Below are 21,954 nucleotides of genomic sequence, written 5' to 3' on the forward strand. Positions count from 1 at the left end.
GTGGAATCTCGCACGTTAGTTGGCCAGCAGCTTGTTGCGGATATGAAACATATCTCCGGTTAGCAGGCAGGACATTTCCGCTGGCCCAATCCCAGCCCAGTCCCAGTCCCATTGCCCCATTCAGCTGTCATAAATCGCATGTTCGAGAGTTGGGATTTGCGGCAGGATATTGCCCAAAAGGATACGCGCTGCCCGCTCAACTGTATAACAACTTGATGGGCATTTGAATGCAGCCTCGTGTCATTTTAGTTGCCACAAAAGAAGAGCTCTTCTTTCCCATTCCCCATCCCCCAATCCCAATCTCAGTCCCATTCCTTTGCCATTCCCCTCGAATTATCGGGCAGAACATTTCAATCGAGACACCTGACACTTAAGCGCCAGGATCGTTTGGGTTCGATTTTCTTTTTTTGTGTTTGTCCCTGGGATTCCGGATGATGAGCCTCCAGGCTGGGCATCCCATCCATCCCAGCAGCCGCTGGCCGAAGGCGTTCGTCTGACAAATGAGACAAAGTGACACAAGTCAATCAAAAGGCCACGAAAATGTGCCGCTTATAAATTCCATTCGATTGATGCTCAAGCGGCCCAATTTACTGCCCACTGCAGTCAGAGAAATTTTTTAGATATTTTGGTGTAAATTATAAAGTAATAAATTGGTAAATATATAACATAACATAACTAAAAATGTATTCATTTTTATTTACTTGTAGCCAGTAAAATCTCTTTCTATTTGACATCTCTTTAAAAATCCAAATCTCTTTAAGAGTTTATGTAAAAAATAACTCAACAACTCCCAATTGCCTTCCATAAACTCTTCAGATTATAGTATCCTTTAATCCTCCTGCCTTATCCTTTCCTACAAATGTACTAATTAATTTTTTCAAGTGTCCTAAATCACCGGGAGCAACGATGCGAGTGGGTACCATCTTCTTGGCCCCTTGGGGCCGAAATGTATTTAAATGAATTCCGTCAGCGTCAGCGTCAGGCGGCGGGACCGGAGTTCAGCCAAAGTGATGGACGCATTTAAACTGTCAATACGCATCCAGCTCAGAGATGCCCTTCACCATTCCTTGCCAGGAGCTGGGCAAGACGAGGACGAGCCGAAGTGGCGGAGACAATGAATCCTGTCAAATCAAGGCGACGCGAGAAACGCGCAGATATTCAGAATCCCGCAGCATCCGCGGTATCCAGTATCCGTCAGATAAGAAGGACCGCCAACCGCCATCGACCATCGTCCCTTCGAGGGGGTCGGGGGCAACCACTCAGGTTGCCAAATCCATTAGAGTTAAATAAATTTTGATTTTGAATTCAATTTGCGAGTTAACTAGGTGGGGAGATGCGCTTCGGCATGTCCAGCCGCCCCAAAGTGGGTGGTTTTTAAAGTTATGGGGGAAGGTTTGGTAAGCTTACATTAAAAAGGGGAAAGAAATTAGGGGAGGTTAAGGAAAAGGTTTTGTTAATAAAAGTATTACATAAAATATAACTTCAAATATAGTTTTAAATGTCCAAAAAATATTATGTAAATCCTTAAGTTTATTAAAGATTCAATGGCTAGTAAATTTATTTAGCAAGTTAAAGATTGAAAAGAAAGGTTATTTCTCTTGCTCTTAAAAAGATATACAATAATTTTTACAAATTTCTAATACTTTCCCATTAAAACTAATAAAATATTAGGAAAGTTTCTTGTACCATTTCAGTCTAAACTTTTGCTTAAGCAACCCTCGTCAGGTATTTCGGTGCCCATTATTTTGCAGCTCAGCGATTTAAAAGTTCAAAGCAGGGACTTTGTTTTCCAGAGGCTCTGGGAAGAATTTTAGTTTAATTTGAGAGGGATTTAGATCCTTTTTTCCAAGATATTGGAATTGTATAACATTTTCTTTTTCAATAATGTGAAATAAAAGAAGGAAAAACTAGAACATATACCTAAATATATGTATATCTTTCAGTAAATTATGATAAATCTATAAAGTTAATACGAACCATTAATATTTTACCCTATAAGGTTATTGCTTAAGGTTTAGGTTATACCTCAAAATCAATACGTAAGTTACCATATACTTTTCAAGTTAACATTTCTAGTTAACAATTAACCATTAATTAGTAAACCATTATTCATGAGTCTTTTTAAACTTGCAATCAAAGCAGAAAATATTACGAAGAAGTTATTTATGATCCTTTCGTTGTTCTTATAATGCATCGTATTTCTTGTTGTCTTATGAAAAATCAAATAAAACCTATAATTGTTTTACAATTTTAATCAATCTTTTGGGAATTTAAGGCTCCCCCCTTAACCCACACCCATGGCTTGACATCTCAGGAGCGGCGAGCGAGAACAGGCGGCGAGCCGGCGACAAGTGATGAGTGAATGCAAAGAATTTGAATATTGTGCCGCGGCGGCAGTTGACATAAATCGTCAATGACAGCAACATCGCCTCCTTTTGGCCTTAAACACGCAACCGGGGACGAAGGGATTCTGGCTAGGGGCTTGGGCATGGATCCCAGGGACGAACCGGTGATGGGTTAGGGATTGGGATCGGGGAATGGGAATGGGAAGTGCAAGTCCATAGAACACGACAGACAACTGTAATCCGCGACCTATTGTATCGACGATGATTGCTCGCGGGTCCGTTTGGGCCTGTCAGCGGCTTTCAAAATCAATTCTAATCGATTTGGGACACTTTGACAGCGCTTATTGGCAGCACGCGCGTGGCCGCGATACCAAAAAAAAAAAACACACAGAGCCCCCGAAAACACCTTTGCCGAAAATATATTCCCGCTCAGTTTTAGTCAAAGCGAAATGTCAACAGAATTTTGGTAATTAAATTGCCAAGAGTTGTAATTAAAACGGAGACTAGGTAATCAATTGAATATAATAATATTAGATATAATAATAATATATAGAGCAAAAACTTTACCAATAAAAATTGCTATTACAAATTCTATCCGTAAAATAAGTAAATAACAAGAAATTCAATTCAATTCAATATATGATTTATAGGGTCGTAAATGAATCGTTCACATCGTTTTAAGCTTATGAATAAAATGATTATGCTCCTCTAGTTTACTAATATATTCTTAGCTTTCTGTTTGAAAACTATATTATTTTGACGAATTTCCTTGAAATATGTTATAAAAAATCCAATTGTTTTGACGAATTTCCTTAAAATATGTTATAAACAATTCAAATGTTTTTTTCATAAATAAAATATATAATTCAAAGATATAAGTATTTTAAAAAGTCTGAATTTTGATCGTAAATTTTTCATTTCTGTTATATTGTCCTTACTGTTCCCTTGTAAACCAAAATAAATATTTCATTTTCACACAATTTGTACTTTGTAAAAATATGTAATCACTTTCCGGTAATCATTTTCCCTTGAATAAATACCGATCCCTTCAAAAATCTAGTTTCTCTGCCAATGTTGGCTTATACATTCAAGATAAACACAAAAAAATTAAGAAACAAAAAAGTAACAAATAAAAATATAAAAAAACAATCCATGCGGAACCAAAATGAAAACAAGAAATCTGATGTGCTGCTGCCGGCAGCATTATCACTATCTCAATGGAAGCTGATTGAAAACAGATAATTAAAATCTTCTAATTAGGCGGCATGTTCACGCACACACACATGCCGTACCTTAACCACTGTCGGCTGTCAGTGGGAACAAGTTCATAAATCTTGCGTCCAACAAATCGTTTTGCAACATGGTAGAACACATTACACACACACAAAAGACCATGGCTGCAGGAAGAAAAAAAAAGCGTCGCAAAAAGTTGGCCAAGATGCGGCTGCTGTGTGACAAAGTTGGCCAACGTTTTTGGTGGCCAAATTATGGCCTGGGAAGGGGGAGTTGGGGGATGTATCTTTTTAAGATCCGATCGCATAAGGCCCCGCTTAATCAACATGAGCCATGGTCCATGAGAAAAAGACTTAATATTTAAGGAATATGTCGAATGAGTTTTCTTTTTCAGTTTTTCTTTTAAGTTAAATTGGAATAAAAGTAGGAGAAGTCTCATCTAGTTTCTACATTAAAATATGTTTTGGAGATAAATAGTCTGAACTTTTTCATTATGCACAAACTTGTTTTAAATATTTTTTTTTTAATTCTAAGCAAATTCGGCGGGTTTTAAGTTTCTTTAGTTTTCGCGCCCTGGTTCGCGTCCGAGCTATTTCTATTAGCACGGTCGATAATGCAGTACATGTTGGCAAAGCAGTTTGCAAGCAGAGCACTCTTTAAGAAAGCAGTTAGGAAGCAGAATAAAATTAGGTAAAGCAGTGTAAAAGCAGTGCACCTTTATTCATAGTTATCGATATATCGATACTAGAAGCTTTAATAATTTTATCCGTTAAAAGAAATCGTTGAGTAAAAGGAAATCGAAATACAATACAATACAAAAAGTTAATTAATTTTGCACTCACCGATTTTCTCATTTTCGGTTGTCTCATCTTCCTTTCCTTCCTTTGCCTCTATTTAACTCACTGATTATTATTATCATATCATTATTTTAACACTTAAAAAAAAACAAAATAATATGCATATATATTTACAACTGAACACTTTCCCGTAAACACTAAAAAAAAAAAAAAAAAAACAAATAATTGATATACATCTATGTATATTAGCTTTTGCGTAAACACAACACTTTTCCGTAAACACTTAAAAAAAAAACAACAAAAAAATATGTATTTACTTCTTCGTTGACAATAATAAAAGGAAGGGAATGGAAAAAACTGTACAATTACACGCCCGAAACCACGCACCGAAACACACTGACCGCTAGAAAACAGTTATTTTGCATTCCTTCTTTGGCGATGCTCGCACGCAGAAATTTTCGTAGACTGCACACGCACACATATGTACATAATGGCGGCTGCTGCCTTGCATTGTCCGCTGGAGTCTCACATTTTTAATTGCAGTTTTAGCGGCTTTAACTCAATATTCACTTGCTAATTTGTTTAAAAATGTCTTCTTCTTGTTATTACGTACATTAATTTGTACTTATTTATTCATTTCACTTCGGTATTTTGCGTAATTTATGATTTTTCTTATTGCGCTCCCCCCCCACCATTGAAGTTGGTGGGGAAAAACTGCTTTGACTACTCATTTGCATTATTTCTTTAATATTTCACTTGATTAATGTTTAATTTAGTGTCCCAGCACTAAACTGCAGTTAGTTTAACTGATTTAAATGTTTAATAGCTATTATTAAACGTTTTTTCGGATGTTACAATTTTTCAGCAGCAGCTGCACGTCCGCACTTTTTCACTTTCGGCAAATTGTGATCTCTTTTGCGCTCCGCTCTTTTCGCCCGCTCAGAATCTCACCGCACCTGCATACGGTATTTTGACGATTTGTCGCTCAACTCAATCGTGGCTTGGCAACATCTAATTGGAGTACACTCATTAGCGACTGATGCTGCTGGCGCTGCCGTCTTACGTTGTCCGCGGGGGGTGGCAAGTGTTTTTATTGTAGGTTTACAAGCTTTTATTATATTTGAATTTGCCAAATACTTTGAATATGTCTCATTTTTATGTTCGCCGGGACACCCGTTCACTTTGGCATTTGCTCAATTTCATTTTTTCGCCACCACAACTCCAATTGAAAGGAGTCGCTGCACTTAATATCAGTTTTATGTTGCAAAATACATGTTATCCATGATTATTTGATTATTCTCCCATAAACCGCACTTTGTTTTATTGAATTAATTATTTTGTAGGTATTATTACACATTTTTTCCGTAGATAAACGTTTTTTTAGCAGCAGCGCGACCTAATTTTTCACTTTTCCGGCTTTTCACCTCTCTTCCAATTCACCTCACCAGTTCGTTTGAGGTGGTAACGACGGCTTTTCAGGAGCGAGAGAGCGATGTCCAGAGAGAGGACGAAAATGAAGAAAAGAGGCGAGGATCAAAACTGCGAAAATTTTGTTGAATAAGTTCGTGCTGCTGCTAAAAAACGTTTTTAGATCGAAAAATATGTTTAATAAAGCCTACCAATCGGTTTAATCAGTTGAACTAAGTGCACTTTAGCGCGGGGACACTAAATTAAGCGTTAATCAAGTGAAATAATAACGAATTTATGGAAATGTGAAGTGGCCGCGGTTTTTCCCTCCAATTGGAGTCGTGGGAGGGGGAAACGGAATAAGTAAAATCATTAATTGTGCAAATACGGATGTGAAATTAATAAATAAGTGCATAATTATGTGTGTAATAATTAAAAGAAGACATTTTTTAATGAATTAGCTAGTAAATTACGAATTTAAGCCACTAAAACTGCAATAAAAACAAGTGAGACTCCCGCGGCCAATGCGGGGCAGCAGCACCCGCCATTATTTATGAGTGTGTGTGTGTGCGTGGCATGCAACTTCGCCAAAGAAGAGCTGCAGCATAACTATTTTCTTGCGGTATATTTGTTGTAAAGTAACTGTTAACTGTTTGAAATGTAAAAAAAGGGCCTTAAATAATATAAATTGAATGTATGCTGTAAATTTCCAATTTAATAAAAATGAAGGAAGAACAAGGAAGAAAAAAAAAACGAAAATGGGATAATCGGTAAGTGAAAAATAAATTTAATTTAATATTTATTATTTATATATTATATCTTTAAAATTTGAGGATAGATTTAAATATTGTATATTCATATTTAATACAAATGCTAACTAAACTTTTGAATCTTTTAGATAAATTATTACAATATACGTATATATATATGTATATATATATATATATATATGTATATAATACAATACGCTATACTTTACCCTATAATTACAAGATCAGCATGTCTTTCTATTATTTTATATATATTTATATTAATTTTCAAGCATTAGCTACACTGGATATTATTTTCTGGTATATTTGCACACCCTTTAAATAGGTTTCCGCCTCTAAAAACTCATCATGATCATGCAGCAATACGGGAGTGTGGTTCATTGGAGAAAATCCTAGGGCTGGAATACCCGCATTTCGGATATAGCGACTATCTGTGCCACCGGGGAAGACCTGCAGATTGATCGACAGACCCCTGAAAAATTCATAAAAAATATCTTAGAGTCTCCTTAAAACAATTAAAAAACCTTAAACCTACAGCTCATCCGTGGCACTCTTGAAAGCCAGCCAAAAGGGGTTAGATGCATCTGTGGCAGTTGGTGGAATGTGTCCTTTGCGCCAGTTTGATCCAAACTCAAATTCAATATCGCCGCCTGCCTCTGCACACCATTTGTGGAGCTGCCTCAAAAAAGGGATTATTATAAAAGAAGCATTTGGGATAAATTAAAACCCACATTTGCCTCAAACTCGGCAATATCCGTGTCCAAGGAGAGGCGACAATCGAAAGTGGCAGTTATGTAGGGTGGCACCACATTGCTCTGGACTCCTCCGTTCACGGTGGTCAAGTTAATGGTGGTCACATCACCAATCTGAAGCTTGGGATTATCCTTCAAACGCTTCACTTGAACAGCCCTGAGTTCCATCATCTTACCCACCAAATAGCTCAACTTCTCCCCTGCAGTATTCGGCATCAAGAGCAAGCCATGTCCTGCAGATCCACTAAATTTAAATATTAAACCTGGTAGAAGAAATAATATTAATTAAGGGAATATTATATTATAAAGGGATCTCACGTTTCACTGTTCGCTCAGCATAGAAAACGGGAAACTCATCGGTGGGGGAAGCTATTCCTTCATCCAAACTAAACCCAATGTTGAGGGATTGAAATTCCTTTGAATTCACAAAGGGGAGCATTCCATTTCTTCCACCAACTTCTTCGTCTGATATTGACAAGTTTTAATATTAATATTTTATAAGAAATAGTAATTACTCCCACCTGGCACAAAGCATATGTGGATAGTTCTCTTGAATCGGGCACCATTTCTTTTCAAAGCCCTTATAGCTGCCAGATATTGCATTCCCACACATTTCATATCCTGCGCTCCTCTGGCAAAAATCCGACCTTTTTCATCGATATCTGCTCCGAATGGAGGATGTGTCCAGTTCTCGGGGAAAACGGGAACCACATCCATGTGAGAGTTGAGCAAAATGCTGGGTAACTGTGGCTCCATACCTTCCCAGGTCAAAACCACCACAGGATTCTGCTCATTGAGAGGATAGAAAACCCTAATAGGTAAGTTTAAGCTTTCAGCCTGGCGGTTTAGGAACTCAATGCAAGGTTCTGGGGCAAATGACTTAATTTATTAATCAAATTAAATTCTATTATGTAAAATACCCACTGTAATTCGGTTCAGGATGCACACTAGGTATCCTTAGATACTCGCGAAAGTACTGTATCTCTTCATTGTTATCCCAGTTCTTGGTGCTCATTGTGTCTTGTTTGAAAGCTCGGTCAAAACTAAATGCTAAACCCAAACAGACTACTGGATATATTCTATCTCTTCAGTCTTTTATCAGCAGACAAGGGTTTTATCTCAAGGCATTTCGATCGTAAACACAAGCGATAGCTGCCACGAAAGGTTTGACAAGACATCTCATTTTTAACCAAGTCATGTACGTTTTTATTAATATTATAAAAGTTATCAAGGATAACCCAGAAAATACGTTTGCTTGACTGTCTTCATGACCTCGAAAACTTTCAATTAGTGTCTTTAAGGTAGGGTATTGATGGGATTGAAATAATAATATAATAGTGTAAACCTTCAAGTCATAATCGTATATATTTGTAGTATAATTAAACATAAACAAACAATATAAAAACCAAAGTTAAAAAGATAACCTAAACATTTGCCACATTGCTGATAATTTTCTGATATATCTGCACTCCTCTGAGATATATATCTGCCTGAATGAACTCGTCGTGATCATGCAGAAGCACAGGTGTATTATTCATGGGTGAAAAGCCCAAAGCAGGAATGCCAACTTGACGAATATATCTGCTATCAGTGCCGCCAGTAAATATTTGAGGCTTGATGGAAAGTTCCCTGAAAGATAAAGAATTGGAATAAGGATAAATAAGGGATCTCCTAAATATAATAGTAGAGAGTACATACAGCTCATCTGTGGCTTCCTTGAAAGCTAACCAAAAGGGATTACTGTCATCGATGGCAGTGGGTAAAACCCTGGGTTGCTTTTGTTCGTAGGTGATCTCTATGCCTCCACCCACATCATCACACCATTTGTGGAGCTGTGGGAACACAGAAAAATGTATTTTAAATAATATATAAATCCCAGATTTAAGAATAACCCACATTCGCCTCAAATTCCTGATGATCCACATCCAAGGCTAGACGACAATCAAAGCACACAGTCAGCAAAGGTGGCACCACATTGCTCTGAACTCCGCCATCAACGCGGGTCAAGTTAATGGTGGTCACATCGCCTATAACCAGTTCAGGATTATTCTGCAGCCTCTGGACCTGCAATTTCCGGAAGCCCATCATTTTGGCAACTATATAATTGAGTTTTTCTCCTGCGGTATTGGGCAGCAGAAGCGAGCCATGGCCAGCAGTGCCACTTATATGGAAATAGACACCTTTAAGAGAGATATAAACCTAGTTTAAATAATATTTATTATTAGTAATAAATATAATAACTCACGCCAAACAGCTCGCTCTGCATAGAATACAGGAAACTCCTCTGTGGGTGATGCCAAACCCTCATCCATGCCAAAACCCACATTCAGTTTACGGAAATCCTCTGTATGCACAAATGGTCGCATTCCATGTCTTCCGCCCATTTCCTCATCTTATGGGATATTTTTCAAATTAGAAATATTTTTAGAAGCGAGAATCCTTAGACGCTTACCGGCCACAAAGGATATGTGGATAGTTCTCTTGAATCGGGCACCATTCCTTTTCAAAGCCCTTATAGCTGCCAGATATTGCATTCCCACACATTTCATATCCTGTGTACCCCTGGCGAAAATCCGACCCTTTTCATCGATATCTGCTCCGAATGGAGGATGTGTCCAGTTCTCGGGGAAAACGGGAACCACATCCATGTGAGAGTTGAGTAAAATGCTGGGTAACTCCGGTTCCAGACCTTCCCAGGTTAAAACCACCACAGGATTCTGGTCATTCGCGGGATAGTAAACATCAATGGGTAGTTCAAGTTGCTCAGCTTGACGCTTCAGAAAATTCAGGCAGGGCTCTGAAGAAGTTATTATTAAATAATCATAATATATTATTAAAACAATCTCTGGCTTAAGTGCAATCTTATCTTTTGATGCACATATTTTTATATGTTCTGTGGGAAATATATATCAACAGCTGCAGTTTTCACTAATTAATGGATATAGTATTTGACAATTTAATCAGAGAAATATCCTAAACATGAAGTAAGCCGTTGTTTGCTGTCATTTACAGACTAACTAAATTAAAATTACTGTTCAGTAGCAGGAGCTTTAAATCTCTTATCTAACAGATACTAACCATAATCCGGATTAGGATGCACACTGGGGATGCGCAGATACTCGCGAAAGTACTGAATCTCCTCGTCCGATTCCCATTTGCTGGCCATTTTTTTTGCTGTAAACCACTGAATACTATAATATATACGATCCGCTACGATCGAGAGCTAACGACGCACTGACTTGTGTTAGCTAGTGTCACTTCCACCTCCATTTGCCGTGCCCTATCATTAGTCCAACAGTCCAGTAACAGACTTATCTCTCCACGATCGTAACGCCAACGCGAGCTACTGATAATTTTATCAAATTGAGCATAAGCGAGAATTTTGGATGGTGGCAAACGAGTTTACACCAATGTCGTTCCATTACTAGCTATGGAAGGGGGTTTTATACAGTAGATATTGTGTGTAAAGATTTAATGGAAAAACACCATGAACTTGTGTGATTATTGAGGGCTCCCTGTAGGCACTCCGTGTGCCTTATTATCGTTGGAAATTTGTTTGTAAATGTATTCTAAGGTCGGTCATTAGCTTGTATTATCTGTGTCGGTCACGTGACCCATGATCTCTAAAGCTAGAATGCAACTTCGAAATGCGAATACAAAATATACTTGTTTTATTTTGTTACATTTACAATTACTTCATACATCAGAACTTAGGGTTTTCACTAGTGACTTATATGCAAAAATACCGAAACACGAATCACAGGGACTAAATCTTAATCCTTGCGCTCGAACAGGACGGGGAAGGGCTTGTCCTTTGGCGCCTGTAGCCAATTATCCTCCGAATACTTGACATTGTTCTCAGTCTCGATCACGTGGAACGTGTAGGCATGGCGACTCTTCTGGGAGCGATTTGGTTCGCTTTTGTGGACCACATTGCCGTGGATGAGGATGCAGGTTCCTGGGTGAATTAAAATTAATTAATATAGAGAAAATTGTCTTATAAAGCTCCTTCATATACTCACCCTTGCTGACTTGCATTGGCGTAAAGCTGGACTGCGGATAGATGGGCGCCGCCCGATCGTAGACCATTAGTTCGGTGGCCTCCTTGTCCGGGTTACGGATGTAGCGCCTATGGACACCGCTCTTGTGCGATCCCTTGATGAACTGCAGACAACCATTTTGCAGGGTGCAATCCTCGAGGGCTAGCCAAAAGCCCACCGCCGAGTTGGGATCGGTGTGCAGGAACCATGAGTCCTGGTGTGGGGTCACCTCACCGCCCACACCGGGATTCTTGTAGATATACATGCTCTGGCAGACGGCAGGACGATTGTAGTTCAGTTGCCAGCAAATCTCACGAACTCTGTTGCTAAAGGTAATGGCATTGAAGGTGGGATGCTCCACATGCAGGGCATGGCCCACTTTGTTCAGGGCAATCATGGGATCCACCAGCAGTTGTCCCTCCTCGCCGACGGCGCCCGTCTCAAAGAAGTAGCGAACCTTGTCGCCGGACTCCATAAAGTACAGCTCCTTGCCCTGGGCATCTTCCGCCTTAATGGTACTGAAGATCTTTCGGTTGGTCTGTGGTGCCTCCAGGCACAGAGCTCGTCCAGCCTGGAAGAGAGAGTCCACCTCCTCGGGGGTAAGGAAGTCCTCGATGACTATGTAGCCGTTCTCATTCAGCTGGAAGTAGGGAAGCGGGTGAAGGTCTCTCTTAATATATTATTTAATCTCTGAGTGGAAGCTTATCGCCTGCGCCGTCTGGTCTGGCGGATCTTTTGGGACAGACAGTCCCGGGACGGACAGTCTCTCCAGTCGGACTCCGGCTTACAATCGTTGATTAGAAATGTGTTATCGCACCGCTTGACCTAGGGGTACTAGGGTTTTATTGATAGGGAAATGCACTTGGGAAAAATTCAGTAAATTGGGTATTTATTCTAGGTAAATATAAAGAAATCTTAAGACAAAATTTAGTCCTTTAGATTGAGATTTAAACAAAGTTTCTTTAATATTTTAATCAGGCTGCTTGAAGATAAAACAGTTAATTTAACGGTTTTATATATCAAACTTAAAACGAATTATTTGGAAATTATAAGGGGTAAAAAGATGTAATTGAAAAGGTTGAAATGTGCTTCAAAATTAATTATAAAAAGTATTCAATTCGCACATAATACTTTAGAAACAATTTCCTTTATTCCCTCTTCTAAATAAACATTTTTCCCCAGTGCACTTGTGCTCTTTGTTCACCTTTTCAAATGTTTGCTAATTAACAAATTCCTGTGCATGTCAAAATGTTAATTCTTTTTGACATAAATTGAGAACCGTGCTCATTCATTGAAATCAGTCAACGAAAATTTGTACATTTCATTGTTTTGGCAAAAATGGCTCTAACAAAGACCTCTCAAATACCTTAATATTTGGCCTAAATATTGACTGTTGATTAATCCCCCAAGGCATTATTCATTTCCTGACAAAAGGGCAATACGATTTCGGTTTGGTAAACAAAACATAATTATATATATATATCATCTTTGTTGTGGGTGCTCTCCCTCTCTGTCACTCTCTAGTGGTTAAATTAAATAAATTTAAATTGCTTGAGCGAGAAGATTTGAAAATGAAAAGCGAGAGTAAAAATAGTCGTCGTGACTCAAACCCACGAGAAAATGAGTCCCGAACGGGCACACCTGAACTGATTGAAGATTTTCTTTTTGAGGAAGCGAAGTGGATCGGATAAGACTGTCGATCTGTCGCTAACAGAGATCGCCTACAAACAAATAAATCATACGCCGTGGGGGCCCACCCTTACACTTGCAGAGGGTGTCTTGTCATGGTGTGCGAGTGTGCCTGATGTGTGTGTCCGATGGCATTAGAAGAGGCGTGTGCATGGAAAATTACCCCAGAGGGTCAGCCACTGCATTCATCACGTATGCTACGAGTACTCGAATGTGCCATAACATGCTGTCCCAGCTGATTTTGTAATCGCTTTCAATTTGATAATGCCGCTTGTATGCGCCGCTTTTTTTTGCCTGTTTTGCATTAATTTCGTAATCCACATGTTAAGTCACAGCTTTGTTGAACTAGAACTTGGGCTTGGCTTAAGCTAAACACAACAAATAACTAGATTGTTGATATAATTGAAATGTTTAAATCAACAGGGGTTTTTTGGTTCCATTTAAGGTGGCATTTTCCATAAATAGCTGTGTATATTTCCATGTTTCTGGATTGAAAAGAACGTTATTATTGTTATTAAAGTCACTTTTGAATATTATTTAAGAGAAAATGGCAAAAACTTTAAAACAAATTCTTACGAAGTCTATTTTTTCGATTTTACCTATGGTTTTCCCTCAGCTTAGATTATTTAATCACAAACTTTATCAACACTTTATAGTTTCTAGTTCGCTTAGAAAATTCCATTAATTTTATGCTGAGTCTGAATATTTAATTTAAATCAAACGCGTGACTATTTAAAAAACCAGTTGGTCAACCAATGAAACTAGACCATAATTAAGCCACATTTTGTGACTGTAAATCACTATTATGAGCCGCACACGTCATGTAGAACAAGTCTGGTAATTGGAGTTCTCATTTCGTTTATTTTTTAACCAATTTGGTCAAAAGTCTATGGAATCCAAAAACATTTCCTTAATCTGGGATGCTTTGTCTGCAGCGCAACAAAAGAATGCTTTTCCGCAGTTGAGTTTTCCCGAAGCCAATGAAATGTTTATGATTCCGTGGGTTGTAAATAAACCGATGACACTGCGGCACAACTCATCCCAACCCAGGATGCGGATGACTAACTAAGAGTGCTTTCAATAAATAATACCATAATTCCGAAATAGATTCACGAAAAGAGGTCGAAAGTCGATCAATCGATCGAATGGTACCCACCTCGTCCAACAATTTGCTGTGCATCTTGGCTGTGTGTGTGTATGAGGATCGGTTGTTTTGAGAGTTTTGAAAACTAATTAATAAAATTTGACTTTTGTTTTCGATTTGAAAAGGCAAATTTTCAAACTTTCGTTAGGCTGCTTGCTACTTTATAGAATATTATAGATATTCCGCACCGATCGAGAACGTTTCACACTGTTTGGCGTGTCTTTTGAAACTGATCGGTAGAGAAATTTTTGAAAAAACACTTGAAAATATCAGACGGAAGTCAGAGCGGGAGAGGGCGATCGAAAGGGAAAGAGAGCTCCCACGCGACGCCTAACCGTTACATATTCTATATAAGCATACACGAAAAAAATTAATTTGAATAATGTTAACACAAAGAAACGGTAGAAAATATAATTAATTTTAAGAATCACTAGTTTTACTCGCCTGAAGTTAAGATGTATTATTATTAATATTATTATAATTTTATTATCACCAGGCATCTTATATTAAATATTCTACAAGTATTTTATTAGTACACATAATTAACATAAATATTTTTAAAATTAAATGTACTTTTTTTTTAAACATAGATTGACAAATAATATATTAGTTGTACAATTTTGTACTGTATTTAAATAATATGCTAATTAATCATTTAATTTTTTAGTCAAAAATTTTCCATTTAATTTTTGTATTTTACATATTTCTATATTTCGTTACTAATAAATATTTTCCTGTGTATGCTATCTCTCGCGCAATTCATGGCTCTCTCTCGCTCTCACTCTCGCACTGTTAACTAACAGCGAACGGCGCTGTTAACGCTCAGCGCATGTAGCTTCTCTGCTCTGCTGGTATTATTCATATTTCTTCAGTTAGTTTGTTTCTTTATCAGCCTTAATGTGTGCCAGTCTAGCCATTGACTTTGATAAATAAATATGACTTTAGTTTGTCCACTGTGCTGGCACAATCTATTCTTCTGGTACATTCTGGTCTTTTAATGAATTGTATATGATCTTTGTTCCACACTTTTTCTATATCTTTTCTCCCTAGGGACACGTGTGCCGGCTTTGATCAGTGATCATCAGTCGGGGGTCTTTCCATACATATGTATGCTATTTTGTGTTTATCCAGAAACATATGCAGATACAAATGCTTGGGTATTTTCACTGAGCATGATTTGTTCATATGCATAGGATGCACTTCTGTGAATTTTCAAATACACTTAAGAGAATTCCTTCATAAATATTACATAAACTGTTAAATTATAGAAATTGCTTTTAGGTAAATTACTTTGTAAAAATATTTGAGTGTCAATAAATATTTATATTCAATAAATTTTTAAATGTAAAATGCCATGAGGGGTTAACCCTTGAAACTCAACCAGTTGATATTTGATACTAATTAACTTGATTAGAATTAAATTATATCTATTAAATATGACAATACAAGTTATGTTTTCATAAAAAATAGACTAAAATTTATGTTTTTGTAGTGCCTAATATTTCCTTTACTTGTGTTAAAGCAACTTACATTTCTTCCAGTGTATTTAAGTGTGTCTGTGTGCCAGTTAATTGTCTGCTGTCTGTGCGTGGGCCGCTATTCGTTTGTTTTTAATTTTTTCTATTTTTTTATGTTTTTCGTTGGACTTTTGTAACTACGATTGCTTCACTCGGCTTTTCACGCTGCGCAAGAAATGTATGCAAAACTATTGTTGCTCTGCGGCTAATTGCAGATGCCTCTCAACACAGTGGTTAACAAAGCTGGGAAGTCTTGGCTATTTTATAATTTAATGTAATTACTTAAGTTTTTGGAAAATTAAATTTACTAATTTACTTTAGTCAACCAATTACGTGTGTGTGGGTTTTTTGTGTTATTGGGAAAGGTTAAGCAAAGATAAATTAACTTGTAGAGCTAAAACTAAGGCAGAAAAACAATTAGAATCAATTTGAGATCAAATATATATTTTTATTATATTAATAATATATCTGTTAACATGTTTATTCTATCAATTGTTGTGATTAGTATTAATATCCATATTAGCATTAAACTTAAGGGGCTTTAATTGTATGTACTTAGTTAATATCGAAATACCTTTGTGAAATGAAATATTATTTAGGAAATTTTCCAAACTACAACATATTTTCTAAACCAATCATTTAGGAATATTATTCTACTTTTAAATAATATATACCGAAATAATACTAGTTTTAGTTCCATGAGAAATGCAAATATGTTTCCTTATTTGCTCTTCTCATAAGTGTAGGTTCACGTCTCAATGCCTATTGATTTTGCTATAAATTTCCTTGACAACTTAATTCCGATCTTGTCGGTCGCAATGTAAATACACAAATATTTACACCTCTTCAATGCTGAGCTGAGGCAGCAGTCAGCAGCCAGCATGATGCACAAACAACAAAGGCCTTAAGTGCCACTTTTTGACTGCACCTCCTCGACCCATCCATCCATTTGGCATTCATCGTCATCCCAGTAACCCAAAGGCAGCGACTGTAAGTAACCCAAGTAACCAAGTAACCAAGTAACTGACTAACAACCAAAGCAAATGCCATAAACCGTCGCCAAATGAAAATGGCAAAATGATAAATAAGCATGCAGGAAATTTATGCCAGCCAGCGAAAACAAATGGTATGTGGCTTTGACTTAGTACCGAGTACTAACTTTTGATGTTGCAGTCGCATTCGGATTCGCATTTATTGCAGCTTCACACAAGATTAATTACACGACGCCTCGTCCATAAATAAGGCAGACAAATACAAGTAAATTACACAGCGAGAAATTGATGGGGAAGTATAATATGTTGAAGAAAAAACAATAAGGTTAATCAATTATAGGAGTTGATCAAAAATAAAAACATTAAAACCGTTAAGTTATGACATTTTTAAATTTGATTCGTCGAACAAATTTTCATAGAAAAATATCGATAAATATTGGTAAAATAATGCTTAGTTATAATTAAGTTCCGATTCCAATAATTCTTTCAAGCTTCGCTCGGATATCTAAACTTGTTTACAACTTCGTAAACTTTCGTTAATTTCTTGTATAAAATGTATAATAAATTTCTTGTACATATTTTTCCCCAGTGCACTGGCAAATGCAAAGCATAAAAGTAAGTGCATGTTGTAAAATTCAAATTAGAAACCATTGCAGAGGCATCAGCATCCACATTCACATTCACAACTAAAGTCCACATCATCAAGATTCGCGGTGACCTTGAGGCGCCGAAGAAGAAGATGCAGGCGATGGGGGCGTGAGGTGGTAGGCAGGGGGGGGGGGGGGCAAGCAAGGTGTTCGCAGGTGAACAATCAAGTCATAAACAATGTGCACCCAAGGGGCTCCGTCTGCGGCTCCCACTCCAACACCCTCATCCCCCAGCCAGCAATCTGCTGGCCAAGGTCATCTCTTGGTTCTTCTTGTTGGCGCGACTAATTAAATTAATTAACATTTGAGGCACGCGATTGGCCTGACAAAACAAACAAACTGATAACAAATTCAGCTTTGCTTTTGTGTGTGTATTTTTTTATAATTTTATTTCGTTGGGTTTTTTTTTTGTTTATTTTGGGTATAGAAGGTGAATGTTATTTTCGCTTTTGCTGATGAGTCTTGCGGCTGATTAGAATGTGCCCCGTCAGCGGATCATAAATTAAGCTAAAGCTGCCTTTCCAATTTGCATACCCTGTAATTATCACGCTCCAAAGTTGATCTGCTCATTATCATAAGCTGGTTGCTGCTGCTGTTAAGACCATCATATAGTTGGGAGTGTGAGATCCATTAAGAAGACTGCATTAATTTTGTATTGTGAATGCTTTAAAAATTATAATCAGTATGGTATTATGTTAAACTGTTGAACTAATTAAAGGATTTTATGTGAAAAAAATATATATAGAAACATTTTCTATTACTTCTATTACATTAGGGTATTAACCTCTTCGGTTCATTTAAGGTCCGCTTTCTTTTCGTGATTATTTTTCCAAATAGGATGTTAGCCTGAGTGCTTAATAGACTCGCTTTATTTTTATTAATTCGCTTTTTTTATTTGGGACAAGCCCCCCATGCCGACTATAAAGATTTGAGCTTGACCTTAGCGTCGTTTTTTAATTTTTTTTCACTGACTGAAGGCAATATATTGGAAGATATTTAAAATGCATGATGCAAGTGAGAGGAAATGCTGAAGGCGGCGAGACAGGAAAGGGAAATAACAACGATTGCAGTCGCATAAGTAATGCACTAGATCTGAAACAACTTTCTCTGCACCCAAAAGATGATGAACTGTTTTGGATTTTCTGGAATTATGATTTTTCAATTGTTCATATACTCCATAGATGCCATAAATCAACAATAAATTCGCATAACAATGGCTAATTACGCGACACGGCTCTCTGGAGCCCCTCAATATCATCGTGGTTGGTCGATTTTATTATTTTTGGGGATCTTCTCTCGGGCTTGTGCATAATTTTCAGATCAATCAACCCGCCGTAAGAGCGGCTTTGAGCCATAAATCTAATGGGACCCCATGTCGTTTTAGCCATGCAAATGCGAAAGTGGCCAGAAGAAGACCAGCTGGGACCAGCTGGGACCAGCTACCAAAAGTGGTAGCTAAATTATTAATGTTTGTTCGTGTTTTGTCTGGCTTTTCGCTGTGCTGGTTCGCTTTGTTCCCAATGTCAGTTGAGAAATTAAAAACTAATTTGATGGCAAACTCAAATTACGCACGTTGAGGCAGTCCCACACTGGAAAGAAATTATATTAATGTTTTAAAAATAAATATTTAAGTACAAATAAATTAAGGAGACATTAGAGATATTGCGCATTAGTCAAGGAACTAATTTTATTTCAATGAAAACAATATCTAGGATGATTTATTTTCCAGAAATGGAATTAATTTACATGCTTAACATACTGAATTTTAATGCTTAATTTTTCCCAGTGCTGTCTTACCCAAAAGTCCGATTTCTGTTGGCTAAGAGACGGGATTGGGAGTAGAAATGGGAATGGTAGTGGAAAAGAGGCTCCACCGATGGCTCCACCTTCGCAGCGAGTTGATTATGAAAGCGTTTTTTTACAAAGGCAATATGACTTTTTTTTTTGTTGGTCCGTCGGTTTTCAAAGTGAAAGAAGCATTAAAAGCGACCTGAAACATGATGACTTGACTGTTGGTAATTTATACGAAATGTGCGTTTTTTGCCTCATTTCAGTGTTTCCAGCATTTCCCTTATAATTACACGCTCCCCATGCATAATCACCGATCACGTTCATGGCAGATGTCTGCAAAAATTGACTAAATAAATAAATAAATAAATAATATATATATATATATATTCCACTTAGGTGGAATCTGTTGAAACCTAATTTGAATTTTGCAAAAATCATAACGCCGTTTTAGTTATATTAAAATCATCATATTGGCCAGAGGTTATTGATTCGCTGTCTTGCCTTTTGTTGGCTGCACAAAAGCCGGATTATGGCCAGGCGATATATAAGCTGAAAAGATCGTATGAATGCAGGTAACAAAAAGCCATACAAAAGATCCATTGGGGGGCCTTGGCCAAGAACAAAAGGATGCCCAAAAACTAGACTCGAATCTCGCCTTGACTTCCTCCAATGTCGTCGCTCTTTGTTGGGTCCCAAAAAATCACCTAAAGTTATCTCTCCAATTATTCCCATTACAAAGACGAAGCCCTAATTGAATTATGTAAGCGGAAGAGGCAAACAGTTAACAAGCGGGCTTACAGTTTGACCTTTTGGGCTCTTATTTTCCCTTTTTTGTTGTTATTTTATCTTACTTTTCGGAAGCCGCAGGGCAACACGAGCGATCAGTGAACTTGGCAGCGGATCACGAATTGCCAATCTGCTTTCTTTCACCTTCGAACCACTGAATTAATTCATCAACGGCATGGTATTATCTAATCCAATAATCGCCGGGAACAATCGAAAGTGCAAGTAAAGCAAAAAACCAAGGAGGTAAAAGAAAAACCAAAAAATAAATATATTATTTAATCAAGCAAGTGAGATATTATCAACACTTGCCGTTAAAGGCAATTTGCAAGCACAGCACTTGGCCAAAAAGGGCATAAAATAAATCAATTTGTAGTTAACTGGCGCATTTCAGTATTTAATTCAATAAACAACACCCAGAGGAAGTTTTAGTAATCGAAAGTAAAACTTGTCAGATGGGAATATATTGGGGGATTTTCATTTTTAAAGAAATGTCTGGGGTCTCTTGAGGAATTATCTAGAAATATAAAGAAAGGTTTGTTGAGGACATTTAAATTACTTAAATTGAAAAAGTACTTTTAAATAATTAGCAATTTAAACTTGAATATAAACATAAAATGAAAATGTTTTCAATTAGAAACTTATAGTATTAAACTATATTATTAAAAGACCACCTCTATAATGTAACCACTATTTTTTTGTTGAACACTTCCTGACCCCTTAATGTAAGTAAGTGTTGTAAAGTCGTATTTCAGAAATAAGTTCATGTAAATTGATACTATCAACTATCGCGGAAATGCTTGCAAAAGGGAATAAACGCAAATTAAAAGTGCAGGAAGTGAAAAACTCCAAGTAATGCCAAATGGAAGAGATACACAAAAATAGGTATCAGGCATTCGATATTTAGCAAATCACTCGTAGACATAATTTGACAAAAATAAATTGCATTAGCAGCGAAACAAGTTCAATGCGCAGAATAACATTTAAATAAATACGAAAACACACGAGACATGAAAAATGACAGAAGGTGTGCAAAAAAGTGTATTTAACTTGGCCAAAAAGGTGCCGCGTCGGAAAGGTGTTTGAAGTTTTTAAAGTTTTTTTGACTAACACTGCGACAGCGCAATAATTATGGCCCGACGCGGATGAGACAGGCAATGGTAACAGTCGGAGTTAAAGCTTTACCATTGGGTCAGAGATCTGACCAGAAAAACAAGTTAACATGTCAGAAAACCAATATAATCAATTCGTAGAGCTAAAGTACTGTATTTTACTTCATTTCTAATAGGGAATTACTTAACCCTAAAAGAGCTTGAAGTTAATTATTGTATTCATGTGTTTTAATTAGCTAAAAATAAGCAAAACATAATTGAAAATGCATCAATATATGATAGGAAAGGTGTGTCGAAGTGATATTCTTGTAACTTATTATACAAATTTGATCAATAGAAAAGGTGTGTCGGAATAAGATTATTCCATCTTATCCTCTACTTTTAAAGATCATTTGTAAGGCATGTAAATATATATACAAAATTTTAGAATAATAAAAAGTGGCTTTATCTTACATTTAGAAATTCTATTGAAAACTAGAAAAGTTAGTAATTTTTCTTAAAATTTTCCGATCGTTCCTATGTCAGCTATATGTATGTATATATGTATATATATAGTCCACCGATTCGTCATACTCCGACTTATATACCAGTAAAATTATATAGATGAATAACTCCATTGTTTAATTGTAATTCATTCAAAATTGTTCCAAAACAGATCTCGCGCATGTGTGCATATGATTCCCAACTGGTTCAAACATCCCCGGAACGAAGTGACTGCTGCCGGCCAAGTCTCAGAAATGTGTTTTGTTACAAAAGTTGCAAGTCATTGTTTATTGGTGCTCAAAGTAAGTAACTGATCATACATACATTCTGGTCAAAGATACTTACTGATCATAGTTACATACTGTCCAGAGATACTTACTGTTCAGAGTTACTTACTGCTCGAAGTTACTTATTGATTATAGTTAAATTAAATAGCTCGCTGTTTCTCTCTG

The 21,954-nt window shown here is 37.0% G+C and overlaps 4 protein-coding genes and 1 long non-coding RNA gene across 5 annotated transcripts in view; 1 reads left to right on the forward strand and 4 right to left on the reverse strand.

Annotated features, from left to right (window-relative positions):
* The window catches only part of hth (Meis homeobox homothorax), a 206,354-nt gene extending 201,761 nt beyond the window's left edge, over positions 1–4,593 (reverse strand). The window contains exon 1 of the mRNA XM_086839726.1: positions 4,421–4,593. The gene's annotated coding sequence lies outside the window, so the exon portion shown is untranslated. The remainder of the gene's footprint in view (positions 1–4,420) is intronic.
* Positions 4,594–6,786: 2,193 nt separating this feature from the next.
* On the reverse strand, positions 6,787–8,347 carry LOC110191006 (aminoacylase-1-like). The gene is made up of 6 exons (XM_020961724.2): positions 8,229–8,347; positions 7,826–8,170; positions 7,623–7,769; positions 7,284–7,567; positions 7,088–7,227; positions 6,787–7,024 (listed from the first exon to the last, which is right to left on the reverse strand). The coding sequence occupies exons 1-6, from the start codon at positions 8,317–8,319 to the stop codon at positions 6,820–6,822; spliced, it is 1,212 nt and encodes a 403-aa protein (XP_020817383.2). The 5' UTR covers positions 8,320–8,347; the 3' UTR covers positions 6,787–6,819.
* A 303-nt stretch (positions 8,348–8,650) lies between these two features.
* On the reverse strand, positions 8,651–10,730 carry LOC110191023 (aminoacylase-1). The gene is made up of 6 exons (XM_020961740.2): positions 10,383–10,730; positions 9,757–10,101; positions 9,550–9,696; positions 9,201–9,484; positions 9,003–9,136; positions 8,651–8,933 (listed from the first exon to the last, which is right to left on the reverse strand). The coding sequence occupies exons 1-6, from the start codon at positions 10,468–10,470 to the stop codon at positions 8,729–8,731; spliced, it is 1,203 nt and encodes a 400-aa protein (XP_020817399.2). The 5' UTR covers positions 10,471–10,730; the 3' UTR covers positions 8,651–8,728.
* Positions 10,731–10,952: 222 nt separating this feature from the next.
* On the reverse strand, positions 10,953–14,525 carry Phyhd1 (Phytanoyl-CoA dioxygenase domain containing 1). Its single transcript, XM_020960806.2, has 3 exons — positions 14,190–14,525; positions 11,327–11,984; positions 10,953–11,262 (listed from the first exon to the last, which is right to left on the reverse strand). The coding sequence occupies exons 1-3, from the start codon at positions 14,211–14,213 to the stop codon at positions 11,078–11,080; spliced, it is 867 nt and encodes a 288-aa protein (XP_020816465.1). The 5' UTR covers positions 14,214–14,525; the 3' UTR covers positions 10,953–11,077.
* A 522-nt stretch (positions 14,526–15,047) lies between these two features.
* On the forward strand, positions 15,048–15,527 carry LOC147642658 (uncharacterized). The gene is made up of 2 exons (XR_015273194.1): positions 15,048–15,156; positions 15,228–15,527. It is a non-coding gene; the product is annotated as an uncharacterized LOC147642658 (long non-coding RNA).
* The last annotated feature ends 6,427 nt before the right edge of the window (positions 15,528–21,954 follow it).

The sequence above is a fragment of the Drosophila serrata genome, unplaced genomic scaffold, assembly GCF_035046125.1.
Source record: "Drosophila serrata isolate PLE 108 unplaced genomic scaffold, ASM3504612v1 contig_376, whole genome shotgun sequence".
Lineage (NCBI taxonomy): Eukaryota > Metazoa > Arthropoda > Insecta > Diptera > Drosophilidae > Drosophila > Drosophila serrata.

Coding starts and splice junctions, on each gene's coding strand:
- LOC110191006 (XM_020961724.2), bottom strand. CDS start 8,319: ATGAGCACCAAGAACTGGGATAACAATGAAGAGATACAGTACTTTCGC. Junction 7,568..7,622: donor TGCTGAGCGAACAGTGAAAC/GTGAGATCCCTT, acceptor TTCTTCTACCAG/GTTTAATATTTAAATTTAGT. Junction 7,228..7,283: donor TTGCCGAGTTTGAGGCAAAT/GTGGGTTTTAAT, acceptor TTTTTGAGGCAG/CTCCACAAATGGTGTGCAGA.
- LOC110191023 (XM_020961740.2), bottom strand. CDS start 10,470: ATGGCCAGCAAATGGGAATCGGACGAGGAGATTCAGTACTTTCGCGAG. Junction 10,102..10,382: donor GCATCCTAATCCGGATTATG/GTTAGTATCTGT, acceptor TAACTTCTTCAG/AGCCCTGCCTGAATTTTCTG. Junction 9,485..9,549: donor TGCAGAGCGAGCTGTTTGGC/GTGAGTTATTAT, acceptor TCTCTCTTAAAG/GTGTCTATTTCCATATAAGT.
- Phyhd1 (XM_020960806.2), bottom strand. CDS start 14,213: ATGCACAGCAAATTGTTGGACGAG. Junction 11,985..14,189: donor ACAGCAAATTGTTGGACGAG/GTGGGTACCATT, acceptor CCCTACTTCCAG/CTGAATGAGAACGGCTACAT. Junction 11,263..11,326: donor GCCAATGCAAGTCAGCAAGG/GTGAGTATATGA, acceptor TAATTCACCCAG/GAACCTGCATCCTCATCCAC.